We start from the raw sequence: 16,194 nt of genomic DNA, 5'->3' as shown, positions 1-16,194 counted from the left end.
AACATGGGTTTATAATGTCTCCTTATGACAAAAAAAGACATTTTATAGAAAACACTGGGTCTTAAAGCTAGCTTTTCGATATAACACCACATTTAAAGTGATTACTAGTACGGGAATTCCACTATCTGCTTTATTTTCTCTGCTCTTTAAAATATTGGATATCTCTATGTCAGCTAGAGAGCCTTCTCCACTGGCTTCTCTCTTTCCCGCAGGTGGAGAAGCACGTGAGTGACGCAGTTTCCAAAGGAGCCACCATCGTGACCGGAGGAAAAAGGCACAGCTTTGGCAAAAACTTTTTCGAGCCGACCCTCCTCAGCAACGTCACCTCAGACATGCTCTGTTCTCAGGAAGAAACCTTTGGCCCCCTGGCCCCAGTGATTAAGTAAGAGCCGTCCTATTTTTACAGGGCAAGGGACACAAAGGAAATTTTCCAAAGGGTGGGGTGTCAGAGGGGGAGGGAGAGCAGGTTGGACCCCTCAAGGAAATTTGATGACCTTGGTTTTTAGATTAAAAGTGACCTTGGGGCTATTTTAAATATAATCTGGGTTTTTTGTTTGTTTGTTTTTTGCTGAGGCAATTGGGGTTAAGTGATCTGTCCAAGGTCACACAGCTAGGACGGTTAAGTATCTGAGACTCAGGGCCTCCTGACTTCAGGGCTGCTGCTCTATCCACTGCGCCACCTACCTGCCCCATAGAATCTGTTTTTTAAAAAGGGGGAAAAAAAATGCAGGTGACTGTGGGATTTGAGCTGTGAAAAATGTTAATCACGATGAAAACTTGGGCCTTTGGTACTCATAATTTTGCTTTACTCTTCCGGGGGGAAGGAAGGAGAAAGAAAATATGATATATCAAATAGATTAGTATAAGCATTTTTTTTTAAGTATTAAAAATTTCTTTCTTATTTTTCTTTTTTTAAAAAAAACTTTTTTTGCTTTGGTATGACTTCTGATTATATTCCTCTCTAACACACCCTGCCAGTCATCCCTTGTACCAAAGAATAAGAAAATTCCCTTTTAGGAAGTTCAGCAAAACTAACACACACATCCACCAAGCCTGGCAGTATATGCACTGTTCTACATCCATACTTTTTCACCTCTGCAAAGAGAGGGAAGAAGGGAAAAGGGGAAGAGAGACAGAGACAAAGGGGAGAGAGAGGGAGACAGAGAAATGGAGAGACAGAAAGAAAGAAGAAAGAGATGGAAAGACAGAAAGAAAGAGGGGAAAGGGAGTGAGAGTGAAAAGTGGGGAGAGGAACAGAGAGAGAAGAGGGAGGGAATTGCATTTTCTCATCATTTCTTCAGTACTAAGACTGGTCATTATATTTACAGCAAGTTCAGGCTGGGGCTTTTTTGTTAATTCTTTTAGTTATGTTGTTGGAAGTCCTTATGTAGATTGTCTTCCTGGTTCTATGTATTTCTGGCTTCATCAGTTGACATAAATCTTGAACAGGCAAATAGTAAGTACCATATTATCACAACAGTAAATACCATACAGACAATAAATGCCGTGTAACAATACCATAGCTGGTGAGCTGATCAGTGGTGACTTCTCTACAGAGAATATGTGAAACAGGCACATGAGTAAAAGAGATCAAAATCATGGCAATTGAGATGAATGTAGAAAAGAAATAGCTAAGAGCATGTGAGGCAGAGTGATGATGCTGAAAGAGCATGGTTGAAGACTCAAAGAATCTTAGTTAAATTCCTGATCTGTCCAAAATCACCACCACTCTGGGCCCCATAGTTCCCCAATGTATAAAAATGAAGGCATTAGACTGCACCTGTGCAGTGTCTCCTAGCTCTAAATCTGGGAGCCAGGTCTTCAAGCATTCGAAAAGGGTAAATCAGTGAAGGAAAGGAAGGAAGGAAGGAAATATTAAAGCTTCCATGTGGCTGGCACCATGCTAAGCTCTTTATAAATATTAGGTAGCTGAGGTGAAAGTTGTATGCCCACTTATTAGATTAAGATTTAGGAATTCTTGCCCAGTTATAAATCAGAAGAAATATCCTTTCAGGTCCTTTCCATCTCTGAGTCAATGTGACCCTATGAACATTGTGAGGGGGCACTCCGAAGAGGCACAGGATGCTTCTCTGTCTGTTGTCCCAAATTCCTAATAAATCCTCCTGTGATGTGTGGTGCCGCCAGGTAGATTAGTAGACATGCTCACATCTGCTCTATAAGGTGACTCTGAGGCTTGTTCCAGCTTAATTAAAATTAGGAGAACAACACTACATATTTCTTAAACTGAAAAGAAAAATAATCTGCCAACTTTTCCTCCATGTAATAATTTTCAGTTTGTTGTCTAATGAGTGCTGGAGTATCTCCTTGAGTAGCACGAAGGAATTAGAGTAGGAAGGTCTGGATTCAAATTATGACTATGCTAATTACCATTTGTCTGCCTTTAGGTGAATCTTTTCCATCTCTCATTTGTACAAGAAGATTCATTGTTATAGTTTATTCCACTTCTAATTCCTGTGATCTTCCTGCCCTCTTTGGGGAAAAAAAATCATCAATTTAAAATATAGTCACCCTAACCCAAATATTAATCTTTCCTTCAGAACCAAGAATCCAGAGAAGCCTTGCTGCTGAATGCATATCTAGAGAAGGAAGGGGAAGAGGAAAGGAAGGGACAAATTTACTTACCCACTTAGCCAATGTTCTTTTTATATCAAAAAAAAATTTTTTTTGGCAGATTTGATACAGAGGAAGAGGCTCTGGCTATTGCCAATGCAATGGATGTGGGTTTAGCAGGTAAGTTTTGTTTTGTTTGTTTTGATGAGCTAGCAGTTGTTGATAACATATTCAAGCTAATATATTTGAGCATCCAGTTCATTTTCCCAGTTTTTATATCATTTTTTGACTTAGTTCTGATTTATTATCAATAGCACCCTTGTCTTCTTGTTATGTTTTCCAGTAGAGATGATAGACTTGTGCTTCAGAACCCCCTAAGTCCTCCTTTTAAACACATGTATGGAAACTCCTGATAAGAGTTAGAGGTGGAGTTAACTAAAACTAACTAGCTTGAATAGTATCAGATCTCTTCCCCCTCCAAAAAGCAGGGTCAGGAAAGCCCTATTTAAATACCTAATGTTTCTCCCAATTTACTGGCTGAAATCCTCTTTTTAAAAAAAAAAAAAAAATCTTTTTATTTACCTTAGTACTTTAAGACTAATTTTATCAGTATGGATAATCCCTTCACTGAGGCAGATTGTAATCCCTGGAGGACATCATTGTGAACTTCTGTGTGTGTCTAAGTGTGTGTGTAAAATGTAATTTTAACTGGAGTTTTTTAAACCACTTCATATAAAAATCATTGAATCTTCTGCTTAAGGAGGACTTCCCATTCCCTCCAACACTTGTTAAATTAGAAAGTAGCTTAGAAAATGTATTGGAATTGATCCACAAACAGCTTTTCTATTTGTCTGGAACTGACCAAGGGAGCAGAGAAGAGGAAAAATATCTAGTGACATTTGCCAAAATAAGTAGCCACCTTGTGTTTTTGACTTGGTTAAAAGCATATGTGAGTGTGTGAGGGAACAGAGGAATAATTTCCGTGATTAAGTGAATATGTATCTACTACCTATTAAAGATAAGAAGATCCTTTCTGTACCTAGTAGATTTTTTTGTACATCTAATACAAAAAATGTAAGCTATAACTGTAATATATAATAACATATATTATAATAATATAATAAATATAATGTAAGCTATATTAAATTAAGCCATAGAGATGGGATTTAGACTTGTAACTTCATTGTCCTGAATGTACCAGTGCAGGTCAGCACCTTCTTTGAAACTTGTCTTAGATTTGCCTAAAGTTTAAGTGATTTGTCTAAAGTCACACAGCCATGTCATCTGTACATAATAGCCATCATAAAAAAAGACAATTACAGTATAAGGCATGGCATTTAAACATATGGTAAGTGGTACAGACAAAAGCACGTTAGGTGCTCAGGGAAGCAAGAAGTCACTGACTGAGTTGATCAGGAGGCCTTCACAGGGAAGGTGGCCAGTATTCATATTTTAAGCAGGTGGTGGAGGTGAAGACAGGCATTCCTTTGGGGAAGAATTCTATAACAAAAGCATAAGGAAAGAAGACATAAAAATGTATTAAGGGAATCCTCATTAGAATAGCTTAACTAGAGTGGAAGGTTCATGTAAGGAAGTATAGTAGGAAATAAAATTGGAAAGCTTTATATCCGTGCTTGTCACTTAATAGATCTTAATAAATATCAGCTGATTAAAAAAGGTATTTTACCTAGTTTGTAGAAGATTAGGAATGTCAGTCAAAGGAGTTTGGCTATAGAGAACTATGGGATATTTGGGAGTGGGAAGATTACCTGATCAAAACATTGGTTTTAGAAAATGAAGCTGTGTGTAGTATGGTTTGAGGTGGAGTCAAGGAAGAAATGCCAGGTGTCAGTGAGCCCATTTTGGAGGCTATTGCAAAATAGTGGTCTAAGGCTAAGCTAGAATAGGGACAGTAGAATATAAAAAATAACAATAAATGACATTTATCTAGTGCTTTAAACTTTATTTTTTTAATGTATTTAATAGTATATTATTTTTCCAAAAACATGCAAAGATAGTTTTTAACATTCCCTTTTGCAAAACCTTATGTTAAGTTGAAATTTTTTTTAAATTTTATTAAAGCTTTTTTATTTCCAAAACATACACATGGGTAATTTTTCAATATTGACCCTTGCGAAACCCTCTGTTACAAATTTTCCCCTCTTTTCCCCCACGCCCTCTCCTAGATGATAGTCCCATACATGCTAAATGTGTTAAAATATATGTTAAATCCAATATATGTATACATATTTATCTTGCTGCACAAGAAAAATCAGATCAAGAAAAGAAAAAACACTTAGAAAACAAAATGTAGTACTTTAAACTTTGTAAAGCACTTGACATGCATTATTTCATTTCACAACAGCCTTATGAAGTAGGTGTTATAAATTTACATTTTACAGAAGGGAAAACTGAAGCATGGAAATAAAATAACTTGCCTATGTTTATATATAGCTAATATACTATACTATAATATAATATAATATAACATAATATAATAAACTCAGGATCTTTATGCTTGCATTCTGTCCACTACGCCATCTAGTTATCTGAGGTGACACAAGGGAAGAATGGGTGACAGGATCTGAGAGGGCAAAAATAATGAGTGACTATAGTTTTAAATATAATCTTATTGCATATAAATCTTCTTGTCCCTGTGACAGGTTATTTTTACTCTCAGGATCCAGCGCAGATCTGGAGGGTGGCTGAGCAACTGGAAGTTGGTATGGTTGGGGTTAATGAGGGACTGTTGTCCACAGTGGAATGCCCCTTCGGTGGGGTGAAGCAATCTGGTCTTGGACGAGAAGGCTCAAAGTATGGTATTGATGAATATCTGGAACTGAAGTATGTGTGTTATGGTGGCTTATAGGAATCATCAGGTGTTCTGTAGCCAAGGGGGAAAAAAATCCCTCTACGTGTGTAGAGAAATGCCATCTAATATATTTTTAATAAATCTTTAGAGACCCATAAATGTGAATTTTTAAAAACCTCACTCATCCAGTCCCACATCATTCTGTGAGTTAGCTGACAGCGTTCCTCAGATACTTGACTAGAACAAGAGGTGAAACATGTTAAGTGTCCTTTCTGCTTTGAGGTGGACTTTCAGGTCGTGATTTCCAGCCTTACCGTGGTGCTGCCTTCCCCTCCCGAGAAGAAGAATGTCCCTCTCGCCATGGTTCGGAGGGGATGGTTAGTACCGAAAGCACCAGAATAACCATATCTTAAGCCCATTCCATCTCTAACAAGGCTCCCATACTATGGCGGGCCCGGAGAAAATGCCTTCTTGCACATTCTGGCTGCCTGGGCGTTGCCATCGAGGTGCAATCTGGCCTATTTTTAAAAACAGTTTGAAACAGTACAGTGTGTTTCTTTGTGGACAGAAGGAACACTTCCTCTCTTTTTCTCTCTCTGGCTCACTTCTGAAAAATGAATCCTACAACTTGGGTTTATTGAAAAGGGAAAAAAAATGTTGGCTCTGTTTTCACCTATTTTCCTCATTTAGGAAGTAAGCAGAGGACTACAGCTGAGAACTGTATAGAGTTTGGAAGAGATCTCCAGACTAGAAGTCGGTATACTTAGACTTGGGTATCTAAACTACTAACATGAGATTTTGGCAAACCGTTATGTCTCCAGCCTTCAGTCATCTCATCTGAAAAGTGCTAATAATGCGCATGGCCCTTTCTAATTCACAGGAGCATAGATTATGCTCCTTCATAGGAGCAAATTGTGTGCAGGCCTTCATAGAAAGAAGATAACTATTTTGGAAAAATGAGAGTGACATTTAGTCATTATCGTAGCTCATAGCCCTCTGCAGTTTGCAAATGACTTTCCATTGCACTGAACCAGAGGTAGGTGCTGTCGTATTATTATCTCCATTTTACAGATGAAGAAACTGAGATTTAAAGCAATTTGTACATGATTATATTGCTAGTAATTAGTGAAGTAGGTTACCTGATATATGACCTAAGTGTTCATCCCACAATTCCAGGCTACTACTCTTTTGATCCAGTTATGATTATTACTGTTAACAGCAGTATTCCCAGTCAGCTCTACTCTTGAAACTTAGACGTACAGTGAGATGAGCCTACAGAAGATCTTAACACAGGATCCTCTGGCTAGCCCTACTTTATGTCCAAGAGGACTGCCTTAAAGTTAGTTCTATTGAAGACCGAGGGATGATCTCTTATGGCAGTGGTATCTAATTAAAATAGAAACAGAGGGCCACCAAATTATGTAAAACTACATGTGATCATTACCTATATTCTATTGTATTTGTGTTGTTAATTCTTAAAATTAATTTGCTAATTTTGTTAATTTGTTTTCTTCCCAATTATGTTTTGTTTTTTTTGCTGAGGCAATTAAGGTTAAGTGACTTGTCCAGGGTCACACAGCTAGGAAGTATTAAGTGTCTGAGGCCAGATTTGAATTCAGGTCCTCCTGACTTCAGGGCTGGTGCTTTATCTACTGCACCTCCTAATTGCCCCACCCCCAATTATGTTTTAAACTGGTTTGGGCAATTATCCTGCAGGCTAAGTGACAACTGATCTATAGGCCTTTCTCCCAGTTCTACTTTAGAGGGGATTTTTTTCTCTCCTCAAAAACGGAAACTCATATTCAATTTGAAAAAAGAGAAAGGTAGGAGAAGAACACCTGTTGTGGAGGAAGGATCAGAGTTTTTGGCTCTGTTGCTTTGCAAAGGAGCTCAAGCAAATTACTTCCCATCTCTGGGTTTTGTCGTCTACAAAGTGTTAGAATTGATCTAGATAAACCTTGAAGATTCTTGTCAACTTTGAATCCTAAGAACTATGAACCTATGTAGATTTTCCATAATTTGAGATTGGGTGCTCTGGAGGATGAACACCTGAGGATTTTATATTCATCACAAATTGAATTAATTGGAAATTTCACTGACTATTGTGCATAATCTAATTTATAAAGGACCCTCAGATTGCATTAAATTAAGAACATCTCTTATTCCTTGATGATGTCTATGGGGCATATTTATTTCTCTTTCTTGATACTTATAAACTGATACTTTGGAGGGGAATATTCTCTAACACTAAATAAAAAATGATAGTGTTTAATTTCTGAGCTGACTCTCCATTCTCCTCTACACTCTTTTGCACAAATTCCCCAAGACATTAAAGAGAGTAGAAGAGAGATGGGAATGAAATGATAATCCTGAGCCTGATGTAGAACTGCATTTCTGAAGCCCATCTAATACTTAACCTCTTATTCTTTTTCCTTAATCTTCACTCCAAAGTGGAATTAAAATTATGTTAGGCATTGGAAAAGTCAGAAAAATCTTTGTGTTCATATTAATACCAGTTCTTCTTGAAGCTATTTGGTGTTTCATCTCACACCCTAACCCTAGGCCCAAAAAGAAAAACGAATCATATTTAATTTCAGAGTGACATGCTGAGAACTACTACTACTAGTAACATGTAGAGCACCATAAAGTGATGTATTCCCAGAGTATTGATGACTCTTCCATTTTAAACATTTTTGTACAATCACATGTGAACTTCTCAAGGCCATTGTTGCCACTAAAGAAAACACAAAATAAAAAATATTCTCTTGTTTTTTAGAAATCAGTAATCTTGGGTTTTGAAAAGATTAAAAGAGGTATTATTGAACTTCTAAACATCTAGATAATTTTACTATATAGTAGAACCCCTGGAGATTCAACAAAGTATATAAGACCACAGCCCCCATCATCATATTACTGATTAAATTTTACTTTTAATGAGTAAAAAAGATAACTGTTCATTAAGATGGGACATGTTGATTTGTTTCATTTGTTTGTACTTGTTACAAAAGAGGGAGTCGAAAGTGACAGAAGAGGAAAAAAAATCAATAAAATATTTAAATAGGAAAAAAGATAGTGTGGCAAGGGAGGAGGATTTGTTTTCAGTGAGCAGTTTTTTTGTCCTTCCTAAGACTGATGACTTGTCTGGCAGATGAATCATTATGTTCATGTTTTTTTACATGGTTATGCAGAAGTTCAGTATCCGGATTTAGAACATGTTTTTTCTTATTTACCAGGTAATGATCAATTCCAGATTAAAAGAATCTTCATTCTGTATAGATAATAGTATGCTAAGAACAGAGGTTCTCTACCATTGCCATATACCCAAAATGAAATTATCCAGAAATTAAATCCATTGGTCTGGAAAAAAAAAAGTTTCTTCATTTGCTTCTAACTACATACTACAGTGTTCCTTTGCTGCTGATATTTTGGTAGATTGCGCTAATTTTTAAGGGATGATTTATATCTGACTTTTTTGAAAGATGTTTTTGTCTTAAGGCAAAAATGCTTTTTCTTTTTTTTTTTCCAAAGTTTATTTTGGTGGAAACAGCCAGGGAGAATAAAGTTCAGAAGCACAATGTAACCCAATCTATTGTTCTGTTCTCATTGTTGTGTTTTAAAACTTGCCAGATGATCTCTCTGTAAGGGTGGATCTCCACTATTTTAATAATTCACATGCAGCTAATTTTTAGATTATTGACTGAAGATTTTTCCTAGTGTTATTTTTATTGTTAAACTATGTGGGGAAAAAATGCAAGCAAGTATGTAACAGGAAATGTTCTTAAATCTTAACTGTTGACTGTGTATACGTAAGCTCATTTTTGTGAATTCTCATTTTTCTTCTGTGTGTGTGTGTGTATACAAATGACTGTATTAGTGTATGCTTTCCAGAGAATTGGATTATATGCAGTTAATAAACATTCATTTTTAACAATAGCATTTCCCATTTCTGTGCTGGGATTGGTTTATTTTTTCAGTTGGATTATCTTTTTTTTATTTATGTTTTTTTATTAGGAACTAATTCTAATGCATGTGTCATTACCTCATGGGATTTGGAGGTAAACTTACCAAATGTCAGAGTTAATGAGTGATCCCCTGAAGTTCCCTTTCATTTTCTTGTTATTTGAACTTGAGTATTCCTGACTCAGCCCAATGCTCTATCCAGAGTGTTACCTAACTGCTTCTGGTAAATATTAAATTACAGCAATTAATATTCCTAATGTCAGGAAGATTCATCTTCCTGAATTGAAATTTGACCTAACTCACTAGCTGAGTGACCCTGGACATGTCACTTATACCCTGTTTCCTTTAGCTGCTTATCTGTAAAATGAGATGAAGAAGGACATGGCAAACCAGTTCAATATCTTTGCCAAAGAAACCCCAAATGGGATCACAGAGTATCAGACATGACTGAACAACAAAAAATTAATATTGTATTTATGTAGCAGTTTGTTTAGGCATTCTCAATTGATGATTATTTTGTGTAACCTCATACCTTGGATTCACTTTTTAAAATAATATTTTATGTTTTTCTAATTACATTCTAATTAAAACTATTTTCTAACATTATGGGGTTTTCTTAAGTTTTGAGTCCCAAATTATATCTCTTCTTCCCTCCTTTTCCTTTTCCCTTGGATGGGAAAAGTGTGATATAAGTTAAGCATATGCCATCATGTAAAAATTTCCACATTAGTCATTTTGTATAAGAAGACTCAAACAAAAAAGGATGAAAAAAGGAAGAAAGAGAAAAACAGCATGTTTCAGTCTGTATTCAAACAACATAAAATCTTTCTCTAGTGGTGCTCTCTAGAGCATACTTCATCATGAGTCTTCTGGGATTGCACTTGAAAAATTGTACTGCTTGGGAATAGCTAAAAGTTATTCATAGTTCTTCACCCTAAAATATTGCTATCATTGTGTACAATGTTCTCTTGGTTCTGCACACTTCATTTTGTATCAGTTCATATATAGTTTTTCTGAAATCATCTTGCTTGTCATTTATAGCACAATAATATTTTATCACAACCATATATCACAACTTGTTCAGGTGTTTCCCAGTTGATGGGCATCCCCTCAATTTCCAATTCTTATCATAAAAATATTATAAATATATATGTTAAAATATAAAATATTTATAACAAAATATTAAAACAAAATATAACAGCATAATATTGTTGCACAAAAGATCCTTTTCCCTTTTTCAAAAAATGTCTTTGGGATACAGACCTGGCAGTGGTACTGATGTATTTATACACAGTTTTATAGCCCTTTGGACATAGTTCCAAATTGTTCTCCAGAATGGTTAGATCAGTTCACAACTTGACCAATAGTGAATATTCCCATATTCCCTCCAATATTTTTCATTTTCCTTTTTTTTAATTCCCTTCTGAAGAATCTGAGATCAAGATCCATTCTTTTGAGGAATAAAATGAAAGGGTATTATATCCATTTCTTCCCTCCCAAATAATTTTTTGATCCTAGAATGTGTTTATTATCTGATGCACTTTTTTTTAAGTTTTTTTTTTTTTTTTAACTAGACCTGTGATTTCAATGGTTTAGGGCATTCCCTGTGAAGAAATCCCCTTTATCTATTAGTACAGATCTGCCCCATCATGATCTTGGATTACTGAGAATAAATTACTTGCACAAGATCATGTGAGTCAGTATGTCAGAGACAAGATTAGAACTCAGGGTTTTCCTGATTTTGATGCCAGTGCTGTATTATTTCAAATATGGTTTTTATCCCTGGTCTGATAGCCAGTTCAGACTAGTTCTCTTGTAGTTCAATAATAGAATGAAATAAGATACCTGTAGGTCATTCAATAGTTTTTTGTTGCTGTTCAGTTATGTCTCACTCTTCTTGACCCTATTTGGGGTTTTCTTGGCAAAGATACTGGAATTGTTGGACATTTTTTTTCCAGCTCATTTTATAGATAAGGAACTGAGGCAAACAGAGTTATGTGACTTATGTAAGGTCACATAGCTAGTAAGTGCCTGAGACTGAATTGGAACTCGGATCTTCCAAACTACTGACCCCACATTCTTATTTATTGTACCACCTGACTGACCATCAAGTTTACCGAAGAAAATTTACTTAGTCATAACATCGATTGAGCTACATGAAGCTTTCCTGCTTCTGAGCTGGCTATTGTAGTCCATAGCTAATCACCAGAAAGCACTTAGCTCTCCTTGTAGCCATTTAGTAGTAGTAATTAATATGTAGCACTTTTTGTGTGCCATGCACTGTTATAAGAACTTTTTAAAACGTTATCTCACGATTCTCACAACCCCAGAAGGTAAGTGCTGCTATTACCCCATTTTACAGATTGTTGTTTGAACTTGGTTCTTGAAATGGACCATGACATAAAGCCCTGATATGCAAATAAACTGGATTTAACTGAGGGAGGACTGCGTGAAGTTACTTGCTTCAGTTTCCCCTCCGGAGCATCAGGGTCCAGTGGCTCCAGTGATCCAGGATGACTGGAGATGGCCCTGGATCTGGAGATGGCCCTGGATATCCTGGGAGACCTTGGGCCTTTTTAAACTAAGGTCTTCAACAGGTCTCAAATTGAGACTGCACCCATTCAGTGCTTAAGGCTAAGTAGCAAATGATGAAAATAATAATAAGGAAACTAAATTAGAGATTTAATGACTTGCCCGTAGTTTTACAACTAAAAGAGTCTGAGCTCAATTTGAATTTAGGTCTTCCTCTATAAGAACCAGACACTATGCTAAATTGGATGTCAACTGAGCCAATTACATCTTTATGTTGTGTTTTCAATACTTTTTCAAGGTAAGATTAGCCTAACTTGCATGGGGATGAGTAAGTGGGATGGAAGGTATCTCCTCCCACAACCCTTGGAATGAGAGTTGTAAGGCAGAAGTCTATATAGGTTTGTGCTTCTGGGCTGAGCAGGAAAGCTTAAACTGTGGCTGTCAAAGTAAAAGTATAGTCATAGACTTCAGAGTCTCATTTTGGAGGGAAAATGATTTCTCAGACCATTATGGTCGCTCTCTGGAAACAGCATCAGGTGCTGCTGTTGTAGTTTGGTACAGCATTACAGGGTTGGAAGGAACCACGTTGGCAATCTAATCTGCCAGGAACAGCATACCCAACAAGTGGTCAGCCAGCCTTTGCTCGAAGACTTCCAGAAGGGAAACCCATGACGTCCCGGTCCCCACCTTGGGAAGCTTTGGTCATTAGCAACTTTGCCCTCAAATTAAGTTTTTAATCTGCTTTTTTGTTGCTTTATTCCTTTTAGTTCTATGCTTTGCCAAACAACATAATCTGATCCCTCTTTCACATAACAGGCCTTAATTTAATAGTTATAAAAACATAAATCACATGCAAGACACTGGGACAGGAGGCAGATATGACAAAAATAAAATCATCCCCTTTCTCAGGGAGACCACATATATACAGGCAAGTAAATACAAAGTATATGATTTCAAGAATAAGGGGTTAAAACCTAGACAGGAGTGGGGAGAGAGATGGAATCCCAAAAGGCTTCCTGGTATATAAACTTCACTTAAAGAAAGCTGACTTCTTTCAGCAGGCAGATGCAGGAAAGGCTGGTGCTCCACTCGTGAAGGACAGCCAGTTTGGATTAAAGTGTGTGAAGAAGATTAAATGTGGCTTAGCTGGAAAAGGTAAGTGGGAGTCATATTGTAAAGTGCTACAAAAGCCAGGTGGAGTGTTTTGTATTTTATCCAAAAGGCAACAGATTTCTTTTGGGTAGGTGAATGACGCGTTAGTATCTATATACTTAAAGACAGTTATGTGCCCAAAATCTTAACTTAGGCTAAACATTTATAGTTCCTTTGGCAATTCTTTGTATGGCATGATCTTGAGGTTCTTCACTGAACTGATGACCTTCCTCTCTGGATAGTCTCTAGCTTATCAAAAACATTTTTAAGATATAGTATCTAGAAATGGGCATCTAGATGTGGTCTTAAAATAAAAGTATGATGGACTCTTGGCCAAAGATGGAATGTACTTAACAAGGGATGGTCTATTCTCAGCTGGGGCCAATCTTTGCAACTAGATTTATCTTCCTCATCCTACTGTTTTAACTTTTTAGATTTATCTCACAACAAACTGGACAACAAATAATAATGTAAAAAAAGTTAATAAATTATATCAGAGGAAAGAATGCTATTAAAGCAGGAAGAAAAGATTTCTCATTCTTAATGGCATAATCCTAAAAGGTTTCGGAAGGCAGAAGTTTACAAATGTAATCCACAATACATTGGTCTTGTGACATACAACTAATAAAGGAGTGCAATCCTAACTACACTACCAGATATTCTGTTCCAACACATGTTAGCTCTCTGGTAATTTCAACTTTAATATGTTACCTTCAATTATTTCTAAGTGCTATGATAGATGATAAGAATTTGCAATTTCTTCTGGTGTTGTCAGTCTTGAAATCTTATGGTTAATCCAACTTCTGCAAAACAGAATTACTGATATAATCACAAGAGATGTGTGATTAACCACTACAAAATTATTCCTTTATTTGAAACTTCAGCATCATCAGAAGAGATTCCATGGCCTTTGTAGTTAGATTGATACGAGCTTTTAATGATTCCCAAGTTAAACTGTTGAAAAGTATAGGATGCCTGGAGTCTGATATAACATGTAAAGCATTTTGCCTGTAGTTATTATTCAGGGAAGGAAATTGACTATGAAATCTGTCTACAAATTTTAGGGCTTAATGATATCTTATTTGCCATAAAAGATCAATACTACAGTGCTTTGACAGTGATAACTTGAAGAACAATACTTGCACTGATCTGGTAACCTCAGTCATATCTCTCCTCTCAGAATTATTTTGGTAACTAGATATTTGATTATTTTTATTATTTTGCAACCCTGAAAGATTATCAGACTTTTAATGATGCTTAAAGGTTTGAATCAAATAGTATAGCACTGTTAGTAGCAGCTAATAGAAAAAGCTGAATCTATTATGCCATAATTTTTTTAATTTGATGTCCATTTTAGAAATCCATATTTTTACCACCATCCTGAATAGTGTGAATACATTTTTCTCTTTGTTTGCATAAGATAAAGAAATTTACATAGCTGTAATTGTAACCCCTAAGCCTTTTGAGTAATTTGGTCTCTTTACTGTCAGCCCTTTCCAAACACCACTTTGTCTTATCTACTAAAGCCTCGGAAGCCCTTCAGAAAAGTAAGAATGAACAGGGACTAAGTGAGAAAAAGTTTTATTAAGATGAGCACATACATTTGATATTTCAAAAATGGTTTAGTATAATATCAGGGTATGAAGTAACACATTTTTCTACAAATATTCCTAGGACAAAGTCCATAGTGACATGTTCACATTCAAGGGGAAGGGTGCTTCTTAGCCTTGTCTGCCACGGCAACATCGTTGACATATTGGTTAATAACCATTTCCCATCTCATTGCTTTTCATAAAGAAGGTTGTTTTCAGTACCTGCAAAAACTCCCAGCTGTGGGTATCATAAACCTAAAGACACATTGGAAAATTGATTCTTCCTTTATTACAGCTGGACTTACAACTAAGATTTTTATAAGGACAGTCCTAGAGTTCTCTCTCCTATGGGGTAACTTCGGTGTATACTCCCTACCACCCTAGAGTACTTATGCAAAATCTCAGGTATTCACTTTCCTAAGATTCTTAATGGTCAATGAAACTGTAGGATAAATGGCAAAAGGACAAAAAAATACCTGACATATTCCAATTCAATTTATAGAGAAATGTACACTTTAACTGCTAGTGTCCTTAGGAATAGAGTAAGTTCCTCCTACCATAGACACTGCCTGACCACACATGTGGTATTTTTTTGATTAAATGGGGAAGGAAATTGACTATGAAATCTTTCTACAAATTTTAGGGCTTAATGATATCTTATTTGCCATAAAAGATCAATACTACAGTGATATTTGATATTTCAAAAATGGTTTAGTATAATGGATGGAACAGGTAGGATTTCCTCAAGAGGAAGGACTTTTAAAAATATTGGCAGGGGAGGATGGAGGAAAAGTGTATAATATTCTGTTTTAGTTTTCTTGGGGTCTCTGGGAGCAGCCTTCTTTTCAGTTCAGTAATCACGAGTTGCCAGGGGTTAAAGTCCAAATCCTTTATCTCTTTGCCTGATGCTGGGCAGCTTTCTGGAGAACCTTTCAATGTGGCCTTGGTCTTAGTGGGGGAAGTGCAGGAGGAGAGCCTGCCACCAATGGCCTGACTGAAGATCGAATGAACAACGTCCTTGGTTCCCAGAGCTTGAGCTCCCTCCTGTCTTCTCTGTCTCTGAAAGCTTTTCTGTGGCTCTCAGTCCCTGCTTATATGCTCCACACTGAGTATAAACCAATCATTATATCACTAGGAAACCATTATTTGTTGTAGGATTAAATTAATCATACTGAAACATGCTAAAGTAGATAACCATTGTCTCATCAATCTCACTGACTTAGCTCCTTGTTTCAAGTTCAGAATTCTGGCCCATAATATCAGGGGAGAAGAGAGAGGATCAGAAATAATGTTGAATAAGGGAGCTGAAGCAACTGGAAGAGAGGGTGACAAAGAAATAACTACAACAGGAGAGAGGATTTACTGTCCAATCAACTTTCTTTAGCCTTTATAATTTATCTTGGGAATAGGAATTCCAGATAATCCCATAAAAGATCCAACCAGAACTTATTTATAAAAAGCCAGTAATCATTTTTCTTAAAAACATAGAAATGAATATTAATAATAACAGAGATTTGCTAAGTGGCTCTTGGCTCATTCTTTTTGCACATTCATTATGGCCTACTTATTCACTGT

At 36.4% G+C, this 16,194-nt stretch overlaps 1 protein-coding gene across 1 annotated transcript in view; it reads left to right on the top strand.

Moving 5' to 3' along the window:
* Window positions 1-9,316, top strand: part of ALDH5A1 (aldehyde dehydrogenase 5 family member A1) — a 40,729-nt gene extending 31,413 nt beyond the window's left edge. Inside the window, exons 8-10 of the mRNA XM_051970608.1 lie at window positions 213-382; window positions 2,693-2,751; window positions 5,235-9,316. Of these exons, the coding sequence (XP_051826568.1) occupies window positions 213-382; window positions 2,693-2,751; window positions 5,235-5,440 (435 nt within the window). The 3' untranslated portion in view covers window positions 5,441-9,316. The remainder of the gene's footprint in view (window positions 1-212; window positions 383-2,692; window positions 2,752-5,234) is intronic.
* The last annotated feature ends 6,878 nt before the right edge of the window (window positions 9,317-16,194 follow it).

This window comes from Antechinus flavipes, chromosome 1 (assembly GCF_016432865.1).
Source record: "Antechinus flavipes isolate AdamAnt ecotype Samford, QLD, Australia chromosome 1, AdamAnt_v2, whole genome shotgun sequence".
Lineage (NCBI taxonomy): Eukaryota > Metazoa > Chordata > Mammalia > Dasyuromorphia > Dasyuridae > Antechinus > Antechinus flavipes.
The sequence above is the reverse complement of the archived record's forward strand: the minus strand, read 5'-3'. Positions and strand labels throughout refer to the sequence as shown.